The following is a 12,710-nucleotide window of genomic DNA, read 5'->3' as shown; positions in this document are numbered from 1 at the left end:
CGGCTGCGGCCTCCTACAGGCCTCATCCGGTCGCAGCTGCGGCCGCCTCACGTGCCGCCACTCTCACTTACTCGATGAGCGACCTGCTGGGCGTACAGGGTCTCGACATGGGCGCCGTTTACCATCCGATACCCACGATCGGGCTATGACCAACAATACTGACGCCCCTCTCGAGGCCTCAGTAGCCCGTCAATGGGAGGAGGGGGGCTGAGGTTTCACGTTCGCGTCCCTTAAATTCGGCTGCCTTTACACATAATGTTTGTTTCTTCGTTGCTCCGGTAAACTGACCGGTTTAGTACCGGTGGACGATTACGCGCCGGCGTGTTGACACGTAGATAGAAACTTTTATTTTTGAAATTGCTCGCGTGAGATACCTGTGTCGTCTTATTGGTCAATCAGACGTGCCAAGATAACGGTACAAATTCGATAGCTTAGATGTAGTATTCGTAGTTTGTTGGAGGGGAGGATTTTATGGTGTCGGGTGTGCGTTGGACGAATCAGTGCAAATTGGAAAGGCTCGTATTCTGGTCCAATTCCTGCGGATTTGTATGGCGTATTGGTGTCCCGTTTGATGGTTGTAACAGTATTAAGGGATCCTCGAGGTATTATTTTTTATCTAATTGTAGAGTTTCTTTCGAATGGGACGCCGCGTGCCTTTCTACGGTATATCACACATTCCTGGTGTAGAACCTGTTGTCGCCTTCGTATCCCAGAAAGTATTTAGATTGCGACTAGGTTGCCATTGATTGCTGAAATCCCGTGTGTTGTAGAAGCAACATCGAAGACATATCGGAAAGTGCAATGAACGTAGATTAGTGACAAAGTCATTCCTTTTTTATTCCCTGAATTCGAGTCTGGGAATGAAGAAATTCTCGCGAGACTGCTCGAGAAGCTCAGTTCAGTAAAACTGTGATCGTAGTTTTGTGAAGATGAAATGATATAAAAAAAGATAACAGGTAGTGGATCATAGGTTCTGTTTTCAGACGGAATTAGTCACCTATGGGGCCTCGTTTCTCCTCGTAGCCAAAGAGTTAGGTATTTATTAGCAACGAAACTAAACGCATCGGAAAAAAAAGACTGGTAGTGTTCTCGTAGTTGATTAGCAGGACAAATGGTAGGACAATAAAAGAAAACAAAGTGTTCAAATTTAGAAAGACGCAAAACGAGTTCGTTTCGCTGGACAACGTTGAGCAGCAGATTGTTAAGTACATCGAGCATTCCTTTTCTCCGCGGGATTAGTTTCATTTGTTTCGACAAGCGAAATTACCAAAGATATAATTCTGAATATATTTTATCAACGAAAATTTATCCCCCCTAAGATGTTCCGATTCAGAGTTCTCGACAATCTACGAGTTTTCAGGCATCACTTTACCAAAGAATACGCTTCGAATGGAACTAGTAGGAATTCCGACGGAGAGAAGGGAATAAGATACCAAATAAAAAAGGAGGATAGCGAAGTTTAGATATCTCTGAGACATCTGAAGAAGATGCAAATTCCTGCCTCGAACGACTCGCGTTCGCGACAACACGTCAATTTACAAGTAGATCCTAGACAAGGTCGTAGTGACTCGAACGAAGCTTTAAGGTAGAACTCGCTGTCGAAGGAGTCGCGGTTGTTGAATTCGAACGATGATCGCGTGGGAATCGACGATCGTGCTGGCAAACACTATCGAGGAATCTCTCTGAGAATTCTATTCCTTCGTGAATGCACAAACGTTGCTCGGTCAATTTCGTAAACGATAGAGCGGTGTGCATCGTTCAGATCGTGGTGTTCGCGCGTGGATATCATCGTACGGAAACGACAATGATGAAAGACAAACGGATGAAAGAAAGGATACGTATACATTCCCAGGTAGCGGCACGCCGTGTATCATTCCCCGATCGAGGTGAATTTCTGATTTTTTGTTGCGGGGCGATGATTTGTCGCCAGGCATAAATAACGGACGTGCGAATCGTGAGAATGGCGGGGGCGGCTATAGCGCGTCGAGAGCGAGCGGAAAATGGTCGGCGATAAGCATTTCTCATTCGTCGCGCCTTTCAAAGTATTTTTCGCAATGAACTTCATGAAATTTCATAATGTCGAGAGAATGAAGATGAACCGGGTTACACCAAAAACGGTGTTACGCGGTGTCAAAAAAGAAATGAAAAAGAAAATAATCGATCGAGAAAGAAGAAGGACGCGAGGTCGGAGCTATCTATATGTATATAAATGCGAATCTATATACATATACATAGAGTAACGCGGTGAAATTTGCGTATATAGTTGTACGAATATACGTACGTAAACGCGAAGAAAGGGACAAGATAAGAAGTAAACGAGAGAAAAAAAAGAAACAAACGAAAAACGAGATATCGAGAAGCAATCGATTCTTAAATAACGGCAGACTATATATACATATTATATATTGTTTTGTACCTATGTATTTGGTAAACGTCACATAGTATTTGATATTGATATTGATATATTTTGTGAGAAGCGCATTAATACCTTCTAGTTTTTGTAATAGACCTACAGATATACATATCGAAGCATATCTATTATCTCTATCTTATACATATATCTAGGTAATTAGGTAAATATTTATGTTGTTACAGACCTTAGTTGACTTTAATGAGAATTCTTAGGTGATCTAGGTTCGACTTAGTTAGACCGAATAATTTTTGACAAATTACTCTACTATGTATACGTTCCTATCATTGAGATTACTAGTTAACTATAGCTTTTTGGGAAGTCACTATGATACCGTTAGTTTAGAATATACTTTAGGTCCTTCTTCGTGGAAGACCACGGTCATCTCCTTCGGACTTATGAAAACACGTTGTATCGTACATGAATGCGTATCGAACAGAACCTGCGTTTTTCTCGCAAAAAAAAAACAAGCAGCAAAAAAAAGAAAGAAAGAGAAACGTTACGCTTTCCACGAAGAATGCATACTATCAGCGGCTTCAAAGAGACCTATTACAATGTACCTATTACTTAACAAGCTACGTTACATAGTACGTTTATATTACGTTACACGTAATATTATACCTCACTATAGGGTATATACTAAATACATGTCGTGCGTATACCCGTCTACACCTATACCCTTATATACCACTCGGTAACCACCTACTCCCCCTACCCACCCTCCCCCCACCAAAAAGATACCTATTACTCGTTACATAGTATTTAACTCTTCTAAGCTATATAGCATCATTTACCTTAATAATAATGCGTGAGACGTGTGTCCTAGAAAGTACGTACTTTGCCCGAGAGGCTCAACAGTGTCAGTTTCGTAAGTAGACCAGATCTTAACATGCGGTTATTTTTTCTGTTCACCTTTGTAATGCTTTGTTGGGCCGGATTTTGGTTGTACGGGGAACGTAGCGTTGCGCATAGACAACAACGACAACGACAACTACGTGAAATAGATACCAAACAAGAAAAAAAAAAAAGAAAAGGAAAAGAACACCCAGTGTACTCTAATTTAAAAAAAAAACATGCGCACATCGCGTGAAATTGACGAGCGCCACGAATACGAGTTACGAAACGGATCCGAATAGAGAAAAAAAAGAATCATTCGTCCTAAACGGAATAAAGAATAAATAGCCAAAAAAAAAAGAAATGAAAACGAAAATAAAAAATGTTTGCGCTCCGCGATTGCGAATAGTTTTCACAGCACATTCTCTTTCTTTCTGTTGGAAAACATCCAGCGTGGAAGGATCAAAGAAATAGCCGTAAAATTCCGAAAGGGAAACTCAATGGGATTCCATGTTGCTAAAGCTATCGATGTGACGTAAATGTTAATCGAGCGGCAACTTGATCGTAAACTCTAGCGGAACGAGCTTTATACGCTCCTCGAAACTGTAAGAGACTATTAATGTTAATGTCGTACGTAAACGTCTGCTTTACGTGAAATCGATTTGTTGCATCTGAGAAAGTACACGTACATTATCATTATTATTATTATGATTATAATAAACATTATTAGTATTATTATTATTATATTACATACGTCAAGTATTAACACAAAATACATACATACGCGTTGCAATATGCACATTACAAATATTTATATAAATAAATAAATATATATATATATATACACACACACACACGTGGATATTATATATATATACATATATACATACACATTATCCGAATCTATTTACGTATTATATAAAAATCGATCTATACGACGAGTAAAATCAATGATATTCAAATAAACACGAGATTATAATTCGAATTATACATGCGAAGTTTTCATTGTCGTTCGGACGGATTTACAAATGAGAGTAACGAGAGAAACAGTCGTGAAAAAGAAAAACGAAACGAAAAGAAAATCGAAAACGGTGTCACGTGAGAAAAAAAAGAAATGATAGAGTTGTTGCGTGCTTGACGTAATCAAAACCAGCCCGGTAGAAAGACATTAGGTACGAAATCACTAATACTATTAATATGTATCAGTGTATCTTAATGGCCTAGAATAAATGCTCTTATACTTTTTCCATCTGCGTATATTGTGAGAGCAGCGTCGATATGAATACTAGAATAGTGAAACAGTAGTGTAGTATTGTGGTCGGTGTTTTTTTTTTTTCAATATTGTATCGTCGATCTAAATGTGGTAGTGGTGTTGGTAATGTGTCGAGTGCCTTAACGAGAGAAGCGTCATTAAAGAACCATATCTCTTTCATAAGAATCATATGTGCACAGAAACAATGTGATCTGTCGTTTAAACGAAATATTGTAGAATTTTTGCAAAAATCGATTCTTCCTCGTGATCGCGCGACACATTACCGACCCTTAGTCGATATCTAATAAGCTACATAGTCAGCCTAGCAAATATTACTTAACGGTAAATGATTAACCAATACCTTGAAGGCTACAATAACCATAGAACATAGGAGGGTTTATTTTGTCGTAGATTGGAAACACCTCGGCCGCGCGTAGTTACTAGTACCTTGTCACAGAATTTAGTCGATGCGCTATATAGTCGATGCGATATACATCTATAAATAGTCAGAATATCTTAGTTGTGTGGTCTTTTCAATTAGTATCAAATTATGAAATTTCATGGATGCCTTTCTTTCTCTCTCTCTCTCTATTTTTCTTTCTCTAATTTTCTAATTCTCCACACTATCTCTGTTTCTGTCTCACTCTGTCTACTTTCTGCCTTTCTCTTTCTTTCTATTAATTTTCATTTCTCTCTCTTTCTGTCTATCTAACCTAGAAAGCTTCTACTTCGTTTTCTTTTTTGGTTAATCTGTTTAAAGTCTCTTACTTTTTACCATTCTTTCATTGTTTGAACCTAGTCATCCGTTACACTCGAACCGTCTACTTCGACGAATTTCTGCAACGCTTTGCTTCATATTTAACTTGTCTCCATGTACATATATTAATTGTCTACGCATACCTTGGCCTGCACAAAGAAAAATATTGAGAATCTTCTAACGCGTGGCATAAAGTATAATGATCGCATTTAAACGGGAACAAAATATTGCTTTAGAATTCTTCCGTTGCCATTGAACTGTTTATTATTTACCCGTCATCGGTTTGATCGTCCAATACTTTTCTTCGTGCTTAGTTGCAGAAATTTCTATTGAGTCTCAAAAATCATTGCACTAACCAATATTTAAAAAAAAAAAGAGTAAATGGAGGGAAAAGAATGATTAAAGAGAAAAAAAAATCACAAATCTTTAATGTTTTGATCGATCCGAGCCCGGTATTAATGTGATCTGTTTTTCCTTATAGATTTTATGTGGTCCCTGGGAGCATTACCTGATGGTGAGTATGAAATATTCACGAACACGTACAACCGAACGACTTCGATGTTCAGTGACATATCCGTTTTGTAACAACGTCCAATCACGTTTGACGTAAGACAATCGTTGTAATATTCACGGGCCGATCAATCACAGACGAACCAGTACTTCTATAAAATTTGTTACAAGCACGTTTAGCTCGAGTCGGACGGATACATGCATGATTTACGTGCCTGTATGTACACGTAAGCGATCATTTTATTCGAGAAACCAATGAACTTTTTCCTCTGTTCTGATTTATTCATTCATTAGCGCAATTAATTGATATGGAACTTGTAATAAGCTCTTTAGACATCACGCAAAGGGAATACGTCAGTTGCATCAAGAATATCAATCAACTTGGAATTTAATTAAAATAATGAGAGGGAACACGCGCAGATAAAGTATACAAATAATTTGCTCAATAATTTTATTGTATATTGGATTGAAAGTATTTCACAGAATAACGTGATACTTGGAAAATAATTCGCACTACACATTTACGATTTCTCAATATTTATTTTAATATGATACAGTATTAAACTTGATGGTCGTTTCTTACAAAAATAGTAAAATAATGAGACTTGTTGGAAAAATGTCACTTTAGTCATTGATATCAATATTACATGGAACTGTAGATAATATGCATGAACGTATTAACAGATTTTTTCTCCACAGCTTAAAATCTTACCCAAAGAAAGTGTAAGAATTCCAGTGCAAGATGTTTCATAATTCTAGTTACTGAAAAGCAATTCCTCTCGGCGGAATTAGTCGAATGTGTGCAATATATGTTAGTGATTCATTCATTCTACCCGAAAACAACTTAAACATTCCTCCCATGAAATATTTCACCTATACAAGAAACCACAAGAATGTTAAAAAATAAAGTAGAATTCTGAAGTGCTTTACTACTAAATCATTACAACATACTTCTGAATAATATCTAGACCCCAAAGCCAGTGTGTATTAAGTCTATTTTTTTGGTAAAATAAGGTTTTTCATGTCTCCCGTATAAAATGTTTCACTCTTCACGATGGTAAAAATCATTTCGTTCTAAATCCTTCAATAATTAATACAATAATATAAAAATGATAATTAAGCTTATATCTTGTTCCGAGTGAAACAGTGTAAAGTCCATCACATAGAGGACTTAATTCACCATTTCTACATATCGAGACTTCTCTTAAATCTATTCAATAGTTCGAAGGTAGCGATTGTTCTCCTCGAATTCTTACAAAACTATTCCAAAGTTACAAGGTACATTCACCTTTGGTTTGCTCTCCTCTAAAATGTAAAAACTGTGATTTAATACACTTTGGCTCTGGGGTCCAGGCATACAATATTTCCTTTCTCAGTACCAAAAATTACGAAACACCGTGTACACCAGTAGAGGCTATCTCAATTCCCTAGTGACATACCGACAGTACGACTAAACACGCCCGGTAACTCACGAAGTCTACGCGAACTTTCGCGGAGATTTTCACGTAACCGGAGCACGGAAAGTTCTCCCGATGGGGCGAACGTAAGAGGAAAACTTAACAGCTTGTTTTAATCTGTTCGCAGGTTTCCCAGCGGCGGCGTACGCGGCATACGCGGCAGGCCGTGGCTATTCTGGGTACCCTAGTTTCGGACTGCCCTACCCGACAGGTAACCACCTTAGCCTTAACCACCTTAACCACCATAACGCGGCCCACATCGCGCCCCTGAACCTGAACTTGAACCTCATACAGGCGCAGCCTGCACCCCATCATCATAATCCCCCTACACCGACACCGCTCTTTTACCATCCCAATTTGGACCTCTACAACGCCATGCCTCTGTGAACTAACTTGTTATAATTAATATTATACATATATATATATATATATTTATATATAACCAAATAACTCGACTCGAGCAGCTATGCGCACACTCTAACCCATCGCTACACCACTAACTTGCGCTCTTGCTGTTGTCGCCTGACGTTACGTGTCGTCAATTGATCCCAAAATCGAACGTTGTGTACGCGTGGGTTGGCCGGGCAAGCTAGTCAGAGCTAATATCGAGCGAAGCCACAGGTCTGGTTCGATGGGAGGGGAAACAAGAAATCTAGATCTTGTCGCGTATGTATAGATATCGCGAAGTCTATTTTGTTCTGAGAATCGAGGGTGGGTGGGTGAACTGCAAATTGAAACCACCCCGAGAACGAAATAACTCCATCGTCTAATGCAACGAAGAAATTTCTTAAGGTAACATTTCATTCGCGAATACGCGTTTGGTGAACCTACGTGTTCCGTGGTACTTCGTGACCACCCTATATGTCGCGACTGAATCACACCACCTTCAGCGTGAATCGAACAATATTGAGACCGTGTCTAACGTATTGATTCGCTCGTATCTAGCGAAACCTACTTTCTGATCATGAGAGTGAGCTATATATACAGGGTGTAACAAAAATATTGGAGGACCCGGAAATGGGAGAATCGTGAGGTGATTCGAAACAAGTTTTTCCTTAGCAAAAATGTTATCCGGGACTTTGTTAACGAGATATTACCAATCAGTGCGTAGCCAACGTTACCGCGGGAACTTGGCTAGCAAACTCGCGCTCTGATTGGTCGTGATTTTTCGTTAATATCTCGTTAACAAAGCCTCGGATAACATTTTTGCTAAGGAAAAACTTGTTTCGAATCACCTCGCGAGTCCATTTCCGAGTCCTCTAACATTTTTGTTACACCCTGTATATACATATATATACATATATACTATTGGAAATCTGTTCTCGCCAACTGAGTTCTTCCGATATTAGGATACTACTCGGGAATAAGTCATTCGTCGCAGAACCATCGGTTCGTCGTGAAACGGATCTGTGTGTCTTCTGTGTTTCGTGGTCCCCCTGGCGTGGGGACGCTGTATATTATTGGGTCGAAGCTCGTTCGATTATCGACTGATCGACAGCTACTACGGGGGAAGTTTCAATTGTCGTTGCAATCGACGTCGAAGTATGGTCGACACGAGGGGGGGAGAACATTGTACAAAGTCGGTAATAAATTATCCTATCGATATAATCTTGTCGGTTTAAGATTTAAGATAGACGTAAGGAGGTTCCGCGAGGACTTATCCAACTTTCTACCCCGTTCCGTATCTGATCCGGGCGTTCGAGGAACGATCGATCGTAACTCGCGTGAAGCACCGCGTGTCTGTGTGTGTATTGTGCATCGAGCGTTCACCGAATTTACGCACAAATTACTTACCGTTTCGATTGGACTCGTTGTTTATTGATACCGATAGAATCGTGAATGCATGATATTTATATGCACTCTTTTTTCCTGCAATAACAAAGGATCGATTAATAGCCGGTCTCGCGAGTTGAATATTTCTGTAGAATCGAACATCGCTCATGGATACGTAAAGCCTTGTGTTTGGTAAAGTGCAATAATAAAATATCGTTCGTATAAGTTTTCTGGACAGATATATTAACGAAATGGAGCATCCAAACAAAATTATAATATTGCATTCCCTTTATATTGCGTGGATTTAATATCTCGCCACCCGTAAAATGTTCTCTTGTGCAAAGCATTCAGGATTGCGATACACGAACATTGGATGGGATGAAAAGTTACTGAATAACTTGATTGTGTTTTTTTATTGGAATGTAACGAATGTTGGAAAACATCCTAACGGTATTCGATTAATATACACCCAGCACTTGGCCCATTTTTCTGAAATTTCACGAGGCAGCCACGTAAAATACGCGCAGGTTTCCGCTGCAAGAACGTTTGAAAAACTCAATTTACCCGAAGTAGGACAAGATAATGAGGGGTTGATGTATGGGAAAAGTTACATCGTTAAACCGAACCGGAGATTCTTTCCTCCGCGCTCAATACCGGATTGCGTGCCTTCAACTATCAATAACAAACATCCCCCGCTGTTGCGGAATTTTCTTTCGAAACACCAAGGCTTTGCGATGGCGAAATGTTATGAAACATGTTCCCGTCTGATCGATTACTCGATACCAATTACTTTTTTTTTCCTCCAAATTGAAGCGTACATGAAATTCGATCGATTAAAATAACCAAAATGAAATACACGTATTTCCGTGCCGCCAGAACGAACGAAGAAAAATCTCACGGAAATAATTTAAAAAAAAAGAAGATAACGCCTCGATGCCAAAAAGATTGCCAATGGATTTAGGAGAAAATATATGTCGACTGCCTTACGATACCGCGAGGGTTTATATTGTTAAGAGGATCGCCGATTACCATATGCGGATTGAAACCGCCACGGAATTTTCCGTGGACATTATATTTAAATCGGTAGTCCATTAAATCGATCGTAATTTAGGATTAATTGCGCGGTCGCGGAACGGGGTAAAATGTCATTGTTAATATCAGGTAGGGGGGTAACGAGAGCGTATCGATTGCGAACGATATGCGATGGAACCGCGGCGCGGTTGGCCCTGCACGCATAGAGATACAGACACGTGTACACACACATACACACACATATACGCTAGAGCAATTAATAGGAAACATTTCGAAAATGAACGCATCCATGGCTCGGTATCGGCTGATCTAAATCGAACCGGTTGATTGGAGGTAGTTGCGGGCAAACTTTTCGGGGTCAAGCACCCTTCATGTTCGATTGGAACTCGAAATGAAAATCCCGCGGTCCATTATGGCCGAAGAAGACCAAAATAGAGTTTCGTATAGGATGTCTCTGGCCGCGCGTATCGGACGGGAATCCAACGGATGGGATTTATACGCTTATTGTTCGCTTCAATTGGCCCGCAAGATGGGATCATAAAGACTTTCGTTCACCCACTGACGGACAGTAGTATAGAACGCCGACTTAGGAGTTCAGACGCTTAATTTGGGTGTAGAAATAGGAATTTTAAAACTAAACTTAGTAAGCGTGTACTTAATTCTCATATTTGTTTAAAAAAATACAAAATTAATGAGTACTGTTTTTTAATAACAATCTTTTAAAACCAAAATAAACCATTTTTTTCGACGGAGTTATAATTGTCAATAAAATTCTTTTATACCCTTTTCGAAAATTAATGGACTTTCTAGAGAAACTTAAACTCCGAACGGTCGTCAGTGGGTTAATTTGAAAAATCGCCAATATCACCATCGCTACACTCAACTCGACGTTCATCTATTTCTTTCATGTACTTTCATTTATTCGTTATTATTTCCTGTGCATAGGTATTATTGATCTACTTTAATTAACGTTAATTAAATTTAATAATTCTCCCAATTAAATAAAACTCCTATTTTCGTTTTATGATAAGAAATCGAACTGAATGAATCGGCGTTGCGTCGAAACGAATGTTTCGAGACCAGGCTCGCGTGAATCCACGGAGAAACGTATAGATACAGTACACTGACCGCCGTCTCATGTGGTGGGCTTTCGCAATACGGCAAACGCTAGTTTCAACGAAGCTTCTTTCGATCCCGTAACTTCGCCTTTGCCCTCTGTCTGCCGCTCAGCCATTGCTCTTACACGTCTTACTAGCCCATTTGTTCCCTTCTCTTTCGTCCATTTCTGGCCATTTGTCTGCCTCGCTCGTCTCTCTTCCGCGAACTCTGTCTCTCTCACTCACTCACTCACTTGTCTGTTCCCCTTTGTGTTCTCCGTGCGAGCACCTCGAGAAGAAATTTCGAGGGGGAAAAAAGTTTGAACGTCTTTGCCATCCCGCACTTTTGCGTCACCCTTAAACTAGTGGATGCTTCCCCCCCCCCTTCACCTCTGTGTTAAGCATGAGCACGAAGATAGCGAGAAAGCGTTAACACATAACGCCTAATAGTAGCGGACAAACTGCGACAGGTGTCCCGTGCACGTCTACGTGAACGTTAAATTAGACGACGAAAGGAAAGAAAGACAAAACGATGGTCGCCCGGTACGATCTCTCGACCGTGAACGTCGTTTGTCGTCGTGAATCGTACACTCCGTGTACGATCGCGCAACCGGACAGATCGTGCGCGAACGATCCGATTGAATCCCCTCTGTTTCGCCACGGGGTTTACGGTTTTTCTCTTGGTTCTCTCCTGTAGCAGTGCATCGATCCTTTAGAACAATTCGCGTGAACGGGCGGAAAGAGAACTCATAAATAATGCATAATGTTTTTCGGACGTTGGCCCCATCCCTTGGAACGAACAAACCTCGTTGTCCTCCTTTCCCGTCCTCCCTCAATCGTGTTCCCTCTTCCCGAAAACGAACCGTTTCCAACGTTTCACTTTCCTCCAGAGACCTCGTGTCGATGCTTCCCTCGAAATCGCTTCCAATTTCCCTCGTCGCCCGCTATTTAACGCATTTGAATAACTTTTGTCCGCCCAAGGGGAAAGTGAGAGAGGAGTGGTACACACGCCTCCTCATCTCCCTGTGTCCTCTTACCCTCTCTTCCTTCTCTCCCTTTTTTCGACATTTTTCTCGATTCTTGCGTATGGTTCACGAGGCATGGCGGTAGATGGAAAGAAAAAGAGGATATCCAGCCACCGATGATTGATCACCGTAAACGAAACTCTCCCCCCAACCCCCCTCCCCGAAACCCCGCCTTAAAGCGGGTTTCCGTACATTCCCAATGTCCGAAAAACATTCGTTGGTTAAGCCACCCTCCGTCGCGAATACGAAAAGAGGGTCTGGCTACGGCGGGCGACCGTGCGCGAACGAATTTTCCTCCGAATGGAAGAGGGATATTTCCTTGGTAGATCGAACCGGTCGGATTTACATTCGGGCGAAATTCTCTTTAGACTTCCCATCCTACCATCGCCACGACTGTGCTGGAAGTAGATTCGTCGTGGTGCCGGGAGAAGGAGAATATATCTTTCCGGTGGCGTTAGTGATACCGCGGGAAATTGTTCCTTCCCCCTCCCCACGTGCGGGTCTTTTGTTTATTCGCTGAGTCGATTCGTGAGGCGTCAGTGTCTTTAAAACACTTCAAACAG

At 40.7% G+C, this 12,710-nt stretch overlaps 1 protein-coding gene across 3 annotated transcripts in view; it reads left to right on the top strand.

Moving 5' to 3' along the window:
- LOC107185903 (RNA-binding protein Musashi homolog Rbp6) overlaps positions 1-12,710 on the top strand; it is an 856,487-nt gene that overhangs the window by 803,881 nt on the left and 39,896 nt on the right. For all 3 annotated transcript variants that reach the window (XM_015573678.1, XM_015573677.1, XM_015573679.1), the window contains 2 exons: positions 5,735-5,767; positions 7,348-7,431. In XM_015573678.1, the coding sequence (XP_015429164.1) occupies positions 5,735-5,767; positions 7,348-7,431 (117 nt within the window). The remainder of the gene's footprint in view (positions 1-5,734; positions 5,768-7,347; positions 7,432-12,710) is intronic.

Source organism: Dufourea novaeangliae, unplaced genomic scaffold (genome assembly GCF_001272555.1).
Source record: "Dufourea novaeangliae isolate 0120121106 unplaced genomic scaffold, ASM127255v1 scaffold56, whole genome shotgun sequence".
In the NCBI taxonomy this organism is placed as follows: domain Eukaryota; kingdom Metazoa; phylum Arthropoda; class Insecta; order Hymenoptera; family Halictidae; genus Dufourea; species Dufourea novaeangliae.
The sequence above is the reverse complement of the archived record's forward strand: the minus strand, read 5'-3'. Positions and strand labels throughout refer to the sequence as shown.